General features: G+C 36.7%; 1 protein-coding gene across 19 annotated transcripts in view; it reads left to right on the forward strand.

Annotated features, from left to right (window-relative positions):
- ADGRG6 (adhesion G protein-coupled receptor G6) overlaps nucleotides 1–16,579 on the forward strand; it is a 135,662-nt gene that overhangs the window by 98,658 nt on the left and 20,425 nt on the right. For all 19 annotated transcript variants that reach the window (XM_015137235.3, XM_015137228.3, XM_015137236.3 and 16 more), the window contains 7 exons: nucleotides 1,477–1,596; nucleotides 3,155–3,200; nucleotides 4,582–4,688; nucleotides 8,257–8,384; nucleotides 9,081–9,349; nucleotides 10,545–10,641; nucleotides 13,096–13,379. In XM_015137235.3, coding sequence (XP_014992721.3) covers nucleotides 1,477–1,596; nucleotides 3,155–3,200; nucleotides 4,582–4,688; nucleotides 8,257–8,384; nucleotides 9,081–9,349; nucleotides 10,545–10,641; nucleotides 13,096–13,379 — 1,051 coding nt within the window. The remainder of the gene's footprint in view (nucleotides 1–1,476; nucleotides 1,597–3,154; nucleotides 3,201–4,581; nucleotides 4,689–8,256; nucleotides 8,385–9,080; nucleotides 9,350–10,544; nucleotides 10,642–13,095; nucleotides 13,380–16,579) is intronic.

A 16,579-nucleotide genomic window follows, 5' to 3' on the forward strand; every position in this document is an offset into this window, starting at 1 on the left:
CAGTGGCGGGCGCCTATAGTCCCAGCTACTCGGGAGGCTGAGACCGGAGAATGGCGTGAACCCGGGAGGCGGAGCTTGCAGTGAGCCGAGATTGCGCCACTGCACTCCAGCCTGGGCGACAGAGCGAGACTCCGTCTCAGAAAAAAAAAAAAAAAAAAAAAAAAAAAAAAAACTAGTATAAAAATGCAGTAGGTGTCACAAAGTGTGAATGGTACAGAAAGGGGGTCCAGTGCAGGGGGAAGGTTTAGTCCTGCACTCTTAAATTTGCAACTCTTAGATTTGCAAGGATCTGTCATTGTTTTGAGTCATGTCCACATCATTGTTTCCTTCTCCTTTGGTATTTCCCTACCAAAGTTGTTACTAGGAAGCATATCTGGCCAGGTGCAGTGGCTCATGCCTGTAATCCTAGCGCTTTGGGAGGCTGAGGAGGGAGGATTGCCTGAGACCAAGAGTTCAAGACCAATCAAGCCAACATAGACCCGTCTCTAAGAAAAAAAAAAAAAAAAAAAAAAAAAAAAAAAAGGAAGCATATGTTCAGTTTCTAAAGTTAGTTTACTGGAGAATGAAAAAACTTTAAAGATTCTGTGGTGCTCCTCTATCATAGAGGGCAAGGTACGATGGTGTTGTTTTGTGTTTTACTGAAAGGCTGAGTATCACTATTTAATAGCTGAATTTAATAGTGACCACCACACAAAATTAGTTAAAAGCTATATTCTGGATGCTGAATTTTATTTAGAATTTATCTTGTGATTATTCCAAAACAACTGATTTGTAAGCTATGATATAAAGAGAAATTCAGGAGATTTGACAAGAAATACAAGGGAAAGAAAAAAATAGAGATTAACTTGCTGAATAGAATGCTTATTGGTCCAAACCATTTTATGGAACAGATTTGATTTCCTGACAGCCTTATTCCTTAGTGAAACCCGCAGATGCTGGCAAGGAAACAATCAGAGAAGAAGGTAGATGTCCTGGATGGGACTTGAATCCAGTATTACTTTTAGGTATAAGTTAGTAAACATGTCAAGCTGTTGGCATGGATGTGAAAGATGTATTGCTTTTTATTTTTCACACCATATTTTCTTTATACTTCTCTGAAAGAAAACAGCATCTATTTTCTGGAGTAGGGAAATGATCTAATTGTTTCACAGCTTTTTATGAGTTTATATTATTTATGAGTCTGCATTGTTTCAGATGTTAACTGGCTGACATCAGTCACCACAATCAAGAATGTAGTTTTATGAACTCAGTCTTACAATATTGGCTCCCAGCGTTCCCTCAATGTATTTATTATAATAAGGGAAGTAGCAAACCTCCTTCAGGAAAGCCAGCAACTTGATGTGATAAACAGGATGTTCTAGAACTGAAGATCTTAAGTGTAAAAATTACTGACAGTTTGCTTATTTTGGAGCACCAAACTAAAATAAAAGTGTGTACTTCTGACTGATACACGCGATTTTTTTTTTTCTTTAAAAGGATGTAGGACCCCAAAGAAAAACCTTAGTGAGTTATGTGATGGCGTGCAGTATTGGAAACATTACTATCCAGAATCTGAAGGACCCTGTTCAAATAAAAATCAAACATACAAGAACTCAGGTAAGAAAATGCTCCCAATAGCATTTGGACAGAGGTGGACTATTTAAGATACTAATGGGGCCTTTTTTTCTACATGTTAAAAAGTAACTGACCCTTTTTTGTGGAGTAGGACCCAGTTTTCCATAAAGAGAGAACAACTGGTCAGGTAGTGCTTTAAAGTCACAGTAAATTGAAGCAGCTGGAGAAGTTAGTTTTATCTAGGACTCAATAATCAGAAAGAGAAGGGAAGTGAAGAGAAGGACTTCTTTTTTTAAGATACAACATATATTGCTTCAAATAAATTAGATGCAGATGTAGTTGCACAATTCTGCCAATAGAGGTATTGTTGTTTCTTTGTTTTTCTGTGTATGAAAGAAACAGGGGGGGGTGGACTTATTTTTGGAGAGATTAGCAGTTGTTTAGTCTTTGCAAGTGTTGCTTTTCTTGTTGCTTCATTACCCTTGTCATCTATTTGTTTCATAAAATTAGATGGAAGTTCTTAATTGTCCCAGATGGCCCAAGAACAGGTTTTTCTCACTTTTCTAAAGGGCCGTCATCATGATTCTGCCATATATTAGATAGGCAGGAAGGCAAGCCGGAAACGAGTGTGCTGAGGATTGAAAGCCAAGTCACCTAAGATCTAGCCTCCTATGTCAGGAACCATCTTAGACTTCTGTGTTCAACACTTTGGCCTCCTTTGTTTCAGCCCTTTCATTCATGAAGGAAGATTTTTAAAAATTGTGCAACATGCATAATATAAAATGTATCATCTTAATCATTTTTAAGTGTACAGTTCGATAGCATTGTGTTCACATTGTTATGCAACCGTGACCACTATCCATCTCCCCAGCTGAAACTGTTCTCCCATTAAATACCCATTGCCTCTTCTCTCCTTTCAATAGCAACTGGCAATCATCATCCTACTTTCTGTTTCTTAATTTCACTACTCTAAATACCTCATATAAGTGGAGACATATAGTGTTTGTCCTTTGTGACTAGCTTATTTCATGGCACAATGTCTTCAAGGTTTATCCATGTTGTAGCATCTGTCAGAATTGACTTCCTTTTTAAGGCTGAAGAGTATTTCATTGTATGTATATACCAGATTTTGTTTATTCCTCCATCGATAGACACTTGGGTTGCTTCTACTTTTTGGCTCTTGTGAATAATGCTACTGTGAGCATGAGTCTACAGGTGTCTCATCGAGTCCTTGTTTTCAATTTGTTTATGTAAATACCCAGACATAAAGGAGAATTTTGAAGATGATGTGAAATTTTAGTGTCAAGAGCTTTTCTAAATGCTAAGAATGAGAGTAGAATCAATATATTTAGTGATGGGACATTTGTAGTAACCTACAGATAAATGAGTAGTTAGTGTGATTCCTCATGAGGTTAGAGTTGATTTTTGCTTGAATTCTCTATGGGAGAGAAGAAGATCCTGCCTGACATTTTTAGGTTGAATTGGCATGTTAATACTAATCTATTTCTTTGTGAAACCCTTTGTGTTTTTATTTTTTTGCCATATTTAAATCATGGCATTTTAAACACAATTTCACATGTTTATTCTTGTTTTAATATAGGAAGTGCATCATCCCATCTGTGCCTTCTGGGATCTGAACAAAAACAGTAAGTTTTAAAATACTGGTTGTCTTAATATAGATAACAACTGAATTTTAAACATTGTTAGACACCCCCATTTCCTTTAATTCCACCCCAAACCAGAGTGAGTCACAATGTAAGTGTAAATGGCAAATGAGTTACAAAGTTAGTTTAGGTAGCTTGGAAAGTCAGTTCTAATTTCTGTAACTTTTTAGTCATTTCAAGAAGAAATAGGCAGACTTCACTGTGTTTTCTTTCATTTTTTCAATTGAACAGCCTCTTTAACATCAGTTATTTGTAAAATACAGCATACAATTTTATTGCTACTTTTGACGAAAGTAGACGCGCACTTAATCTCATTCTTCTAAGACACATTTGAGGAGATTATTTGATATATGTAAGGCAGACAATTTAAAATCCAGCTTCCAGACCTCTAGTTATGAGGGAGGTGAGAAGCACACTAAAGGAATGTAAATATAGAAATGGTTATAATGGACATGTATTACTTGAAAGAGATGAACAGCCTGCAGCATTAGATTTGACTATCAAGAAAGGAAGGCAAAATTAAGGGATGAATCAATCAGTAGGCATAAGGTGTTGAAATCTCTTTGAAAGGAAGTACAAATAAAGAAGCCTCTTCTGTTTGTCCCCTTGTGAGGATTATTGTGGCCAGATTCATTCTGATATCAGTGCAGGCTGCTTTGCTGATGAAAACAGCCTGAAAAGGGTGAAAAATTTTTTTGATAGTCCTTGTCACAGCAAGACAGGTATTTTTTGGTGGAGGGGTTTAGTTGCATAACTTTGAGAAGATCTTTACTCATTTGCATAGTTAAAAGTATCGCTTTATATCTTAAAATCTTTTTTAAATAAAAGGATTCAGTACATTGACAATATGTGTTACTCATATTCCGTTTTATACCATAAAAGTCAGATAAGGTGGGTTCAAGCCATTTACTATCAGTTACCACCAGTAATGATTGCTGTGTACATAAATAGCACATTCCAAGAAAGCAAACTTTGTTATTATGTCTTCATGAAAATGTAGATTAACCCTCAGAAAAAAACTGTTGGTTCATTAGTGTGTAATGTATTTGAAGAGGAGTATTCTTTATATGGAAGTTCATTTTAAAATATGTTAAAAATTAAACTTGAATCAAGCATTTGTGGAACTCTCGAGTTTGAACCCACTGATTAGATCACCTCTAACTGCCCACCCAGAACTAACATTTGACGATTGTAGGAATCCAAATTATTCTAAGCATCGAAAGCTTTCATAATGGTATCCATTTTATAGATAAATTCTATATGGCAGAAGAGACTGAGGCAAATTTCTCTATAGAAGGTCTCATCCATTATAGAGAAGACACTGACCTGTTGTTTTCACACCATTTGTTGATTCCTTCAACAGAAAGTTTTGGAGGGTGGAACACGTCAGGATGTGTTGCACACAGAGATTCAGATGCAAGTGAGACGGTCTGTCTGTGTAACCACTTCACACATTTTGGAGTTCTGATGGTAAGGGGGGGATTTCTAAGCTCGTTTTGACATGCTATAACTGTGGATGGCATACTCCTTTTTGTATGTATTTTTAGATTATGTATTTTGGGAATTATTTCCTGATTAGTTTTCATCTGTACCATGAATCTTAATTCTTAATAAAGAATCTAATTAGCAAAGATCACATATTAAAAATACGTGAAAGTAATTATAGAAAAGAACTTTCTCCCTTTTTTTATCCTGTAGTATTAACAGTGATGATAAATAATCTCAGAAACATGAAAATCCCCATGAAACTTTTTAATTAAGAGAGAAACAGTATCAAGGAGATGGACAGGGAGACAAGTGGGGGAGGGAGAGAAAGTTAAAGAAGAAAATACTGGGTGTTCCTAACATGGAAGGGAATTGTGAATAGTGTGATCAAAAAAAAATTTTCTTATGTTATCACTCACTCAATGTATTTGAACGTTACTTTGTACCTGGTACTGCACCACGTGATCTCCCTCCTAGAGATTGCAGTTTGTTAGGACAGACTAGTGTCTAGGGTTAGAGTGGAGACTTCAGAGCTGCAAGAGAGATGATGGTTATGATGTTTCTGTCATTCTTAGGCCTCTATATCATTCTTTCCTTCCTTCTTCCACGTTCCTGTTTTATCTTATTAGCCAGCTTGCCATACAGTTTTAAACAAAAATTAGATTGCATCATTGTATTTTTCTTATCTCACCAAATTTTAAGATGCACCACACATCCAGCGACTTGTTTGAACTCATCCATAGATTTATACCTTTACCTTTTATCCGGTATACTTGTGATTTTGCAGACACTTTTCTGGTCTTTAAGGTACACTCTGGGTTGTAGCATAGCCTTTATTTCTGTATGGTTTTCATAAAGGGACCAAACTACATTTGTTTTTTAATAGGAGATAGGAGTAATGTAAGCTGAGGCAACAAAGCTTTTCAAATTAGAATCACAGACGTCAGGTTTTGTTTATTCCCGCCTTTAAATCTTGCACCCTTCTTCCTGTGGGGACTGGGAGGAAGCCGTGAGGATCTGTGGGATGTAGTATTTGGCTCATGAATCTAGTCAGCCTATGTAAATGGCCATTGTCATGGCAACCTTGCAAGTTGTAATTTTCCTGACAATCAAGTACATAAATGCTCTGTGGAATAAGAACAAGTCATTTAAAAAGGTGACGAATCATAAAAGATACCTTTTTAACTATCTAAATACAAGTATTTTGCTTTTGCTGCCAAAGCGTGAAAATGAACAATTAACTGTTGCATGTTTTCCTTAAGTAATTATAAAAGAAAGTTCCGCTTCCTTCCATGTTCTCTTTTCTGCAAAAGTGATAGCAGACATTCTTTCAAAGACCACTTATTTTTCATGATCACTCATTCAGCTATGTAAGCTTTAGCTTAATTCATTTAAATATTTCAACTGTGTGCGTGCTGTAAGTCTAATATTAAATAGATAACCGTAACAAAATTTAGTCTTCAGAGATGATTTATATGCAGCCAGAGTTTGCCTGCCCATGACTTCACATGGCCAGTTCCTTCATATATTGTCTAAATTGTATTATGAGTTTGTAATTACGTATTTTTTTTCTGCTGCCATCTGATTGAATGGTTAATTTTATGTATATGTATGTATATGAAGATAAGCATCGTTCATGCTATCTTTCCATTTTCCACCTTGTCTGTTTTTGTAATATTAAAAATTGCTGGTAGAAAATCTTTTCAGAATGTATCCTTTTTGGTGTTGTTCTCTTTTCAGTTTTTCCAGACCAGCAAGATTTTGTTAAGAGTTTTTCTTGACTTAGAAACTCTTTATTCACTTGTATAAGATACTCTCAGAGTCTGCATTGTCCCATGACACATTCACCAATTCACCATATGAGATGCTAAAACAGTGCACCTCATACCTATAATTATATCTTCTGATCTACAAATATTTTCAGAATTTAATGTCTTCTGCTACAGTTCTTTGTACTAAAACTGGCTTTCATGAAGATTAGTACATTTTCATATTGGCTATATCATAAAAGTTTTCGTATTTTCATTCTCTAAAAGAACAAAACAACATGAAATTGTGTATAAATCTGTATCAATAAATGGCCTTATTTAGTTTCTATTTGAAATTCTGGATTTAATTGTGATTTGCAAGTCATAGGTTTTTCAAGGATTTGTGACACATCACTTAGCAATCTCTCAAAACCATGATTCATCTCTCTGGGCTGATGAATCATTGGTTGAGGTAGCCTATCTGTGAGTCAAGTGGCACCGACTCAAACCCCTCCCATGTACCTTGGGTGTCCTGTGTTCTCCCAGTGTTTTAAGGGATTCCTGGGATAAGAAGATAGGGGAAGCCCCCTCAGACTCTGAGCCTTTGCTTCTGCTGAATTCCATCACTTTGTACGTTGCTTGATGTCGCAGAGATACTGTACCTGTTCTTTACTGCATCAGTGAAACCTGAGACTAACCCACATTTCTCTCTCTCTCTCTCTCTCTCTCTCTCTCTCTCTCACACACACACACACACACACACACACACACAGAAACACACAAATTAAGGCCTGTGTGTGAGTAGCAGATTTTATTGGCATTTCGATGAAAATTAAAGACAATTCACATATAGAAGGAAAAATAATAAACATTTTCTCCATAATTTAAAACGTAAAAGTTTACACTAGATATTCAATACATCCCTTCTCTAAGAACACTCCATTTTTGAACATCTATATAATGGAGGTACCTTTCTCCTCCAACCAGGATTGAGTGATTGGTCTTACCTCAAGATTTATTCCTATCCCAATCCCCCATTTAAGGAGAAAGATTTTCCTACCAAGTCCAGACTTTGTAAGTCTCCCTTAGCACATTGAAATTAATACTTTATATTAATACACTGGAAAGTATTTACTTCTTTCCACTCCACAACAGCTCCGAACAATTTAAATTATATCCTTTCAGTACTATAGGAATAAAAAAGTCTATGACCCCCAAAACTCTTAGTGGCATCTCATTTATGAAAATAAAGACTGTCCCACCTCATACATACCAAGCATTGAAATGACCAGGATTAGGAGCCTCCGCACCACCCGTAGAGCATGGCAGTCACCGCACCAGCACAGCCTCTGGCTGAGCTACTCGCTAACTGGCAAGGAACCTAAAGGCTTGAGGGTTTGACCGTATAGACTACCAGGGTCTCCATTTGAACTGGTGCCCCAAGCCCTGCAATTGTTAGGAATAGGCCTGATGGTTTATTATGCAAGGCAACCATCTCCTCTCCAGTTTCTGTTGACGGTCCTGGTGGTTTTGATCTTCAGGTTATACCGGTGTGCAAAAAGCTTGGGAAAGAAGGTAATGATGAAAAACAATGTATAACCGCTTACAGAAGTAATGTTTCTTTTTTTTCTTTTATTTATTGATTGAAAATAATATAATAAATGGAAATTTTAATATTGATTTACACTGTTGGTTTTAGTCCCTGAGAGTAAGCTGCTCTAATGTTAACAGTGAACTTTCTGGTGAAACAGAACCATTCTCATGAGAAGAGAGATTCTTACAGCTGCTTCCCATGTTTTATGTAGGACCTTCCAAGAAGTGCCTCACAGTTAGATGCAAGAAACACTAAAGTCCTCACTTTCATCAGCTATATTGGGTGTGGAATATCTGCTATTTTTTCAGCAGCAACTCTCCTGACATATGTTGCTTTTGAGTAAGTATTTTTTTAATCTGCCAAACCCTTTGCTAACTGTTCCAAATGTGAATAAGAAAATTGCCTCAGCTTTGAAAAACATTTATACACTGTAGGGTGGTTCAATGCTAATGTTCATGTTTCTCATAAAATATATTATGCAACATGAATTTTCTAGCTATAGAATTTTAATTTATAATTACTGTATTTCTATTTAAAAAATGCATTTGAATCTGTTAGAAATGATTAACATTCAAGTAAGTAAAAATTATATAAGGTGCTTTCTGTATTGCAAAACATGAAAACATTTGTTTTATAATCTTATAAAATTAGTCCTGAAACAATTTTTTTAAGATCCTTAACTCACTAGAAATCAAGAAGGTTCAAATAATTTAGGGAAATTATATTTTAATAAAAATGTCATCCTTATAACTCTAGAATTTTTCCTGGATTAAAAAAAAATCTGTTGAAACCCAACTGGGAATTGTATAAACAATTGGAAATAATTTTGAAGTAAATTAATATTTTTAAAGTCTTTATAACTTGCCAAATACTCATAAATATCCTTAGCCCCTCCTTTTAGCAGAACCACATCAGAAAGGTGGTGCTACCTATCTTATTGCAGGGTTGTGTAAGATATGAATTTATACAGGTCTGTGCTTAAAAGATTGATATACAGTATTAGTTCTGTCATAGATTCCTTTTTTCATTTTTTAGGAAATTGCGAAGGGATTATCCCTCCAAAATCTTGATGAACCTGAGTGCAGCCCTGCTGTTCCTGAATCTCCTCTTCCTCCTAGATGGCTGGATCACCTCCTTCAATGTGGATGGACTTTGCATTGCTGTTGCAGTCCTGTTGCATTTCTTCCTTCTGGCAACCTTTACCTGGATGGGGCTAGAAGCAATTCACATGTACATTGCTCTAGTTAAAGTATTTAACACTTACATTCGCCGATACATTCTAAAATTCTGCATCGTTGGCTGGGGTAAGCCTCTTCAATTTTTTTTGGCTTTGTTTTTCCCTCATGAAAATTACCAGATTCTCATAGGAAAAATTCTTATTTAAAAAAAATAGCACCATTAAGAGGAACCTCAAAATTGTGAATGCCATGGACTAGCTATACATAGCCTAAGGAAGGGACATCTTCACAACTTTATTTTTTAAAACTCATCAACAGCACTCACTATATACACGAGTAAAGGAAAAGCCCTCACTCCTGAGTCACCACAAACTTATTTCCTGAGCCCAGAGCCAGCCCACCCAAGTCTGAAGAAGCAGCTGGCAGACAGTGGTGTCTTTCCCATGATGCTTTAAAATACAAAGGCCAGCTCAGACGGCTAGTTACACTCATCCCCAGACACATGCCTATGTCTTGGAAACCAGAGAAAGAATGTTGTTCTTGCGTGTGCAACCAGAATACTTACAGGATTATTGCCTTGAACTTTTTGTAATAACCTGAGTCCTCAGTCAGACATAGGTGGTTGAATTAACCTGTCTGAGATCTTCTGTTGTGTTCCTTTGTTTTTGCAAGTTTCATATTGAGTCAGGCATTTTAGAGCGTTCTCACAGGTCTGTTTCAGATGGAAATATAAAAGTGAGAGATATTTTCAAGACCTTCAAAACCACCTCAGGAGGCAATAAGCGCACTCTTTGGAGACCTGGCACACCTGCCATAGAATTTCCCCACTGAAATATACATGGAAATACTTAATCTCTGGAGAGAGAAGGCTACAAAGACTTTATAACCCCCTTGCTTTTCCTCCCCTTTTTCTAAAGAGTTTTCTTTACATAGAAGGAGGCAGAATAGGCTATAATGACCTTGTCTGCCTAAACTCTGCCACTCTTAATTAATGAAACCACATTCACTAGTGCTAGATTTGATACAAATCAGGTTCTGGTTTTCTAGTGAGTCCCACTAAGCAAACAGAATTTTATTTAAATATCTGTCATTTAAGAGTAGGTTTGGATTGTTGCCAGTTAGAGTTGGACATTGAACCCCAAGGAGGGGATTATGTTGTTAACCAAGTTGCCATTTCTAAGAAGTTTGAATCTGGGATATGGAATGTTGACTTGCTTGCATTTCTCTTCTTTTTATCTCTCTTCTTTACATTTCATTAGCTGTCTTATGAAGCAGTTTCAGATGCTTCAAAAGAGTTTGTGTCATGGTGTTTTTCTAACAGGTTTGCCTGCCTTAGTGGTGTCAATTGTTCTAGCGAGCAGAAACAAAAATGAAGTCTATGGAAAAGAAAGTTACGGGAAAGAAAAAGGTGATGAATTGTAAGTAATAAAAACTTTTTGTGATGAGTAGATATCCTTTGTTTCCTGAAATTTAGCATTAGTTAATTTCCATGCCAATAACAGGGCTTTCATTTTAAAAGGTTAATGTTTATTCGCATGACTGCCAAAGTCTCTGCTACACCACAGATTAATTCAGTTGAATGCCCTGAAATGTTTGAGACACTTTTTCATATTAACATTGTACTCTGTCATATGGAAGAATTGAGAAAATGCCTAAGAGTCTGTTTTTTTAGCCTCGGAAGACCCATTCTATTTCAGAAGATTTCATAACACTCTCACCTCCTCAGACTCACCCACATCTTCAAGAGAGTTAAATAGCAGTATCAGACAGAGAGTGAATGATTCAATGCCAATGGGAATGTTATGTCGAAATTTAGAGAATGGAGAGATCAGCAAGTTCTTAAACAATTTTGAAAGTTCTTTTCAGATTGTGAGATCATTGAGATTAAGGTTTTTGTATTGTTCAGTTTGGGCAGTTACTGCTCTCATATTTTATTAATCCACCATGGGTATTCAATTAAATATATGTTGATTGAAAAAATTACTGAATGAATAAAGAGCCTATTTCTGAAATGGGACCCACAATGCCACATATCTGTGCACATTTCATGGATGGATAACATTTACAACAGCTGGACGCAGTGGCTCACCCTATAATCCCAGCACTTTAGGAGGCCAACCTGGGTGGATCACCTGAGGTCAGAAGTTCGAGACCAGCCTGGCCAACATGGCAAAATCCCATCTTTACTAAAAATACAAAAATTAACTGGACATGGTGGTACACGCCTGTAATCCCAGCTACTGCTCGGGAGGCTAAAGCAGGAGAATCATTTGAATCTGGGAGGCAGAAGTTGCAGTGAATTGAGACCGTGCCATGCACTCCAGCCTGGGCGACAGAGTGAGACTCCATCTTAAAAACAAACAAACCCGCTTACATCACTTATCCAATCTCTGTCCCATTCCTTCGCAGTCTTCCCTTCTCTAATATTTGTAAAGTGGCACTCGAAAGACCCCACAAGAACTAGGGAAAAATAATGGGGTTAGGTCAGGAATTCCAGAATTTTAGAAGAACTTCTATGTGTAACAGAAACGTTAGCTCTAGGGACAATCTGTATTGTTTCAGGGACATTTATAACGACATACATTAAAAGTAGAAATCAATAAATAATTTCTAAATAAAAGAATTTAGAAGTATGTTCATCAACTCATTCAGAACTTTAAAGTACTATTTAGTAAACTACTATACCATTAGGAAATTTCATTCGTTGATAATTTACTATATGCAAGAATCATGTTAGTTTCTAGAATTCAAAGATGTGCAGGACAGCTTTTGCCTTTGTGGAGATTTTGTTCCAACGTGGAAGACATGGCCCAGAATAATAACCATTTGTGCTAGAATTTCAAGATGAATTACTAGAATTTCAAGATGAATGTAATTGCTTTAAATCATTTATCCAATTTTCGAGGTGTCTTAAGAATTTCCATAGAATTGATTAGGCACTAGGACATCTGCAAATTGTATTATTTGACAACTTTGCATATCATACAGTTTTAAAATTTCTTTCATCTACTATCCAGTCTATATATTCTAAGTATCAAGTATCTTCTTCTCCATATCACTGGGATGTTTTGTAATCATTGTAAGCTATGTAATTGTGCATGACAAGCATCTATATATTAATCTCAATTATAATAAGGTCTTGCCTCATCTACAGCAATGATATTAGTAGCAATTATTTTACCACAGTAACAAACTCACAACTAGTTGTGACTTAAGTGAGTAGGAGTTTACTCTGCACATGACAAGAAACACGGTAGTGGCAATCACTGGTATTGATTTTGTGGCTAAAAATGTCAGGGCCAACAACTCTGCAGGTGGCTTGACCACTGTGTCATTGGACAGAAGATGCTGGCTGCAGCTCCATAGCTCACTTGTACGTTTGAAGCTGGAAGAAGGAATAAGGGCTTTGCCAGTTGAGTCTACCAGTAATAGCTCTCCCAAAAATCCTTTGGCAGACTTCTACTTTCATATCACTTTATAAAACGATGTCATACGGCCACTCCTTAAATACAAAGGAGACCAAAAATGAGTTTTTAAATTTCCCATTCTTAGTGTACAGGCACCCAAGAGAAAAGGAAGTTAGACATGGCTTGGAGCAAGTCAACCAAAGTGTTTTCATATCAACTCAGAATTCAGGAAGCCACCTTGTCTTCTTTGTCTACCTAGATAGTAAGACAATGGCCATCCAAAAACAAATGAACAAAAGACCTATGAAGAGATTGAATAAGAAACTGAGGTCCAAGAAAGTAAAGTGACTTTCTAAAGGCATTTGAGAGGAAAATCTGCAGTAGCCCCAACTAAGCTGAGAAGAGTCTTAGGTAAACAGGACATGGTAATACATCTTTTTTCTTTCTCATTTATTTTTTCTTAAGCTGTTGGATTCAGGATCCAGTCATATTTTATGTGACCTGTGCTGGATATTTTGGAGTCATGTTTTTTCTAAACATTGCCATGTTCATTGTGGTAATGGTGCAGATCTGTGGGAGGAATGGCAAGAGAAGCAACCGGACCCTGAGAGAAGAAGTGTTAAGGAACCTGCGCAGTGTGGTTAGCTTGACCTTTCTGTTGGGCATGACGTGGGGTTTTGCATTCTTTGCCTGGGGCCCCTTAAATATCGCCTTCATGTACCTCTTCTCCATCTTCAATTCATTACAAGGTAAGATAAATTGTACATGAATAGTCTCTGCTTTCTAATTTTGTCATATTAGCAAGCAGCTTCACTTTTGGACAGATGCCATGTTAAGTTTCTGCGTCACTATTTCAAGTGCTGAATATAGTTCCAGGTGCACTGTGGTCACTTGTTAAAAGGGTCTTGAATAGATAAATGAGGTAGAATGTTAATTCTGCCTTTTTATCAGTGATATATCCCAAGCACCTAGAACACTGTACCTGGCAGACAGTAAGTACTCCATAAATGCATATTATTTCATGAATGAATATGGAGCAAGGGAAGTATCTAGCTGAGAACTGAACAGGGAGTTTAAAGGGATACACAGACAAGTTACCTTCCTCACAGTTTTGCTGAATGTTGGTGCTCTTTATAGATCCTTGTCCCCTGTAGATTTACCATTGATGGCCAGAAGAATTTTTAGAGTCTATCTAAGAACAGTAGCAGTTCACCTTGATTTTTGGTTCCTTTGATTTCAGAATAAATACCAACACTGCAGTTTAGAAACTTTTATCTTTTTATGAGATATATTGAACTTTTCACAGTTCAACAATTCAACAAACATTTGTCAATGATCTGCTTTGCATAAAAATACTGGGCTTCCTTCAAAGAGCTTGCAGTCATACGTCTTATTCCATAATACATACCATAGTGTACTCTATAATAAATTTAGCTTTTAAGCTTAAGTGAATATAAATTGTCTTTTTAGATCATTAAATGGCATTCTTTAAGATTTTGTGAATATACCCTGTAGTGTTGATGAAACGCCTTAATGTGCAGAAGCACCATGAGGCCAACACTCCAAAAGAAATTAGAATGCTTGGAATGTTTCTGAGTAGAGCAGTGCAAATGGCTTGACTGAAGCTATTGGTCTTGCAGTTGTAGATGTCTGGGGAAGAAATTGCTGAATATATCTGAGCTGGGGTGGAAAGCAGATTTGTATTACGCACCAAATGAGGTGCCAAGGTGGGTACTCCCTGCAGGTGTGTTTTAAGAAAGTCTGTACTTACCTGCAGGGGACAGTTGGTTACTGCCTATCTCCCATGCTCTTCCACTAGCTTGTGAAGTGCAAAAAATAATTGTCATATGGTAGGTGCTTAATGATTGGTGAATTAATGGATTGCTAGATGGAGAAAGAGGCTTTGGGGATGGCCTAATCCAATCTGAGATGCCTCTGGCATAAATATGTATTAACTACTTCAGCAAATTTTATTCAGCTTCATTGTCTTATAACAAAGGAAATATGCAGATTCGCTATCTTTAGTCAATAGAATAATAAGCCTTAAGTGCACCTCCAAAAATTGGAAAATGAGTATGTAGCATATAAATACATCTTTATTGGGATCTAGCTCTATAAAGTGAGTATTCCTCTATTTACTCTCTTCTATAATATACAACATAAAAGTGCCTGAATAAATATTGACAAAAGTATCCATTAACATTAGAAATTCCATGGTTTTATATTTCAGGATTGTACATAAAAGGCACATTGATCTGCCAGCCCAACCTTGGTTTTGCTTTTAGAATTTCCTGGCAGTTTCAGTAACCTTCAACAGCTATAGTTGTCTGTTCAGCTCTGTTTCCATTAATGAGAATTGGGATGTTTTATTTTTCCCAGCATGGGTCCCCTGTCAGGAGGGAAAAATGTTGTAAACCATCATCAACTCAGTGTTCTTCATAAATCATTGACTTTTAAGACTAATTTTAAATCATATAAATGCAGAACAGATTTCAGCACATTTAGTTATATTAAAACACCTCCCAGAAAGAAATTTAAATTAAAAAGCAGTGATGCAGAGCACAGGAGTCTACCAACAATTGCTTGCTGCCCAGACTTGTGCCGAAACTTCTTAGGATGCTATGGAAATGTACTTAATGGTTTTTATCATTGAGTCATTTTCAGAACCTTCCAAGAGAGCCTTTGTTGTTAGAAGTATATGCTTTGTTAAAAGAAGCCTGTAGAATTCAGACAGCTTAAAGAAATGATTCAGTGAATGCAAAATGAACTCAGGTAGTAAGGAGGCAAACTACATTTTATCTAATTTTTTCTTTTTGATATTTGTCATTCCAGCAAAAATCATGATGTGGTCCCTCTGCCTCATGGAATTTATATTCTAGTAGGGGAGACAGGTTAATTAAATATATTGCTCTATAAAAATTACCATGTGACACTGAGAACATTTTACAAAAAAACATGATATCTAAGCTGCAATCAGGAGGATCGATAGGAATTAACTAGGAGAAAGATGGGAGTAAGAGTAGGAAGAAGAATATTTGAGATACTGGGCATTTCATGTGCAAAAAATTTGCTGTAGTTGGTGATTACAATGTATATTCAAGGTATTAAAAGGAAACTCATATATCCTGAGAACACCAAAGGGGCAAGATAGTGACGAAGCAGAGAGGCACAACAGAGAGGCAAGGACTAGACCAGAAGGCTCTGTATTTCAATCTTTACAAACATAATAGGAAGTCTTTGAAAGGTGGAGTGATTCAATGTGCACTTTGTAAAGATAAAGCTGGACATAATGTAGTGAATGGATTAGAGTTGCCCAGTAGTATCTGTAGGCAGAGCAGGTAGGAGGAGACTCTCACAGTGTTTGGGGAAGAGGTGGTCCAGTATTTTAGACTGTGGTAGGGATGGGAGAGCTAGAGAGATGTGCACAGAGCCAAGGGAAATTTAGGAAGCATGCTGCTACAAAATACTCATCATTGATTTGCTCATTAAGCTCTTACTTTTCTAGAATGATTAGAGTAAGGAGTCTTCTTGTTAATACAATATTATAGTTAATGGATACCTGTCATTATAATATTTAACAATGGCTAAAGCTTTAGAATGCAGAGCAACATCCTGAAAGCTAAAACTATGCTAAACATATTTTAGTCCTTCTTAGATTTAGCTTGCAGGGGAGCACCTTAAAGTCAGCAGGGTCACCATGTAATGTTATGGAGGTGGGATGTGTGGGAGCAAGTGTTTGAGCTGGGTCTGTTGTGGTGTCAGGGCATGTATTAATTCGTTTTCACACTGCTGATAAACACATACCCGAGACTGGGCAATTTACAAAAGAAAGAGCTTTAATTGGACTTACAGTTCCACATGGCTGGGGAAGCCTCACAATCATGGCGGGAAGCAAGGAGGTGCAAATCGCATCTTATATAGATGGCAGTAGGCAAAGAGAGAGTTTGTG

The sequence above is a fragment of the Macaca mulatta genome, chromosome 4 (assembly GCF_049350105.2).
Source record: "Macaca mulatta isolate MMU2019108-1 chromosome 4, T2T-MMU8v2.0, whole genome shotgun sequence".
Lineage (NCBI taxonomy): Eukaryota > Metazoa > Chordata > Mammalia > Primates > Cercopithecidae > Macaca > Macaca mulatta.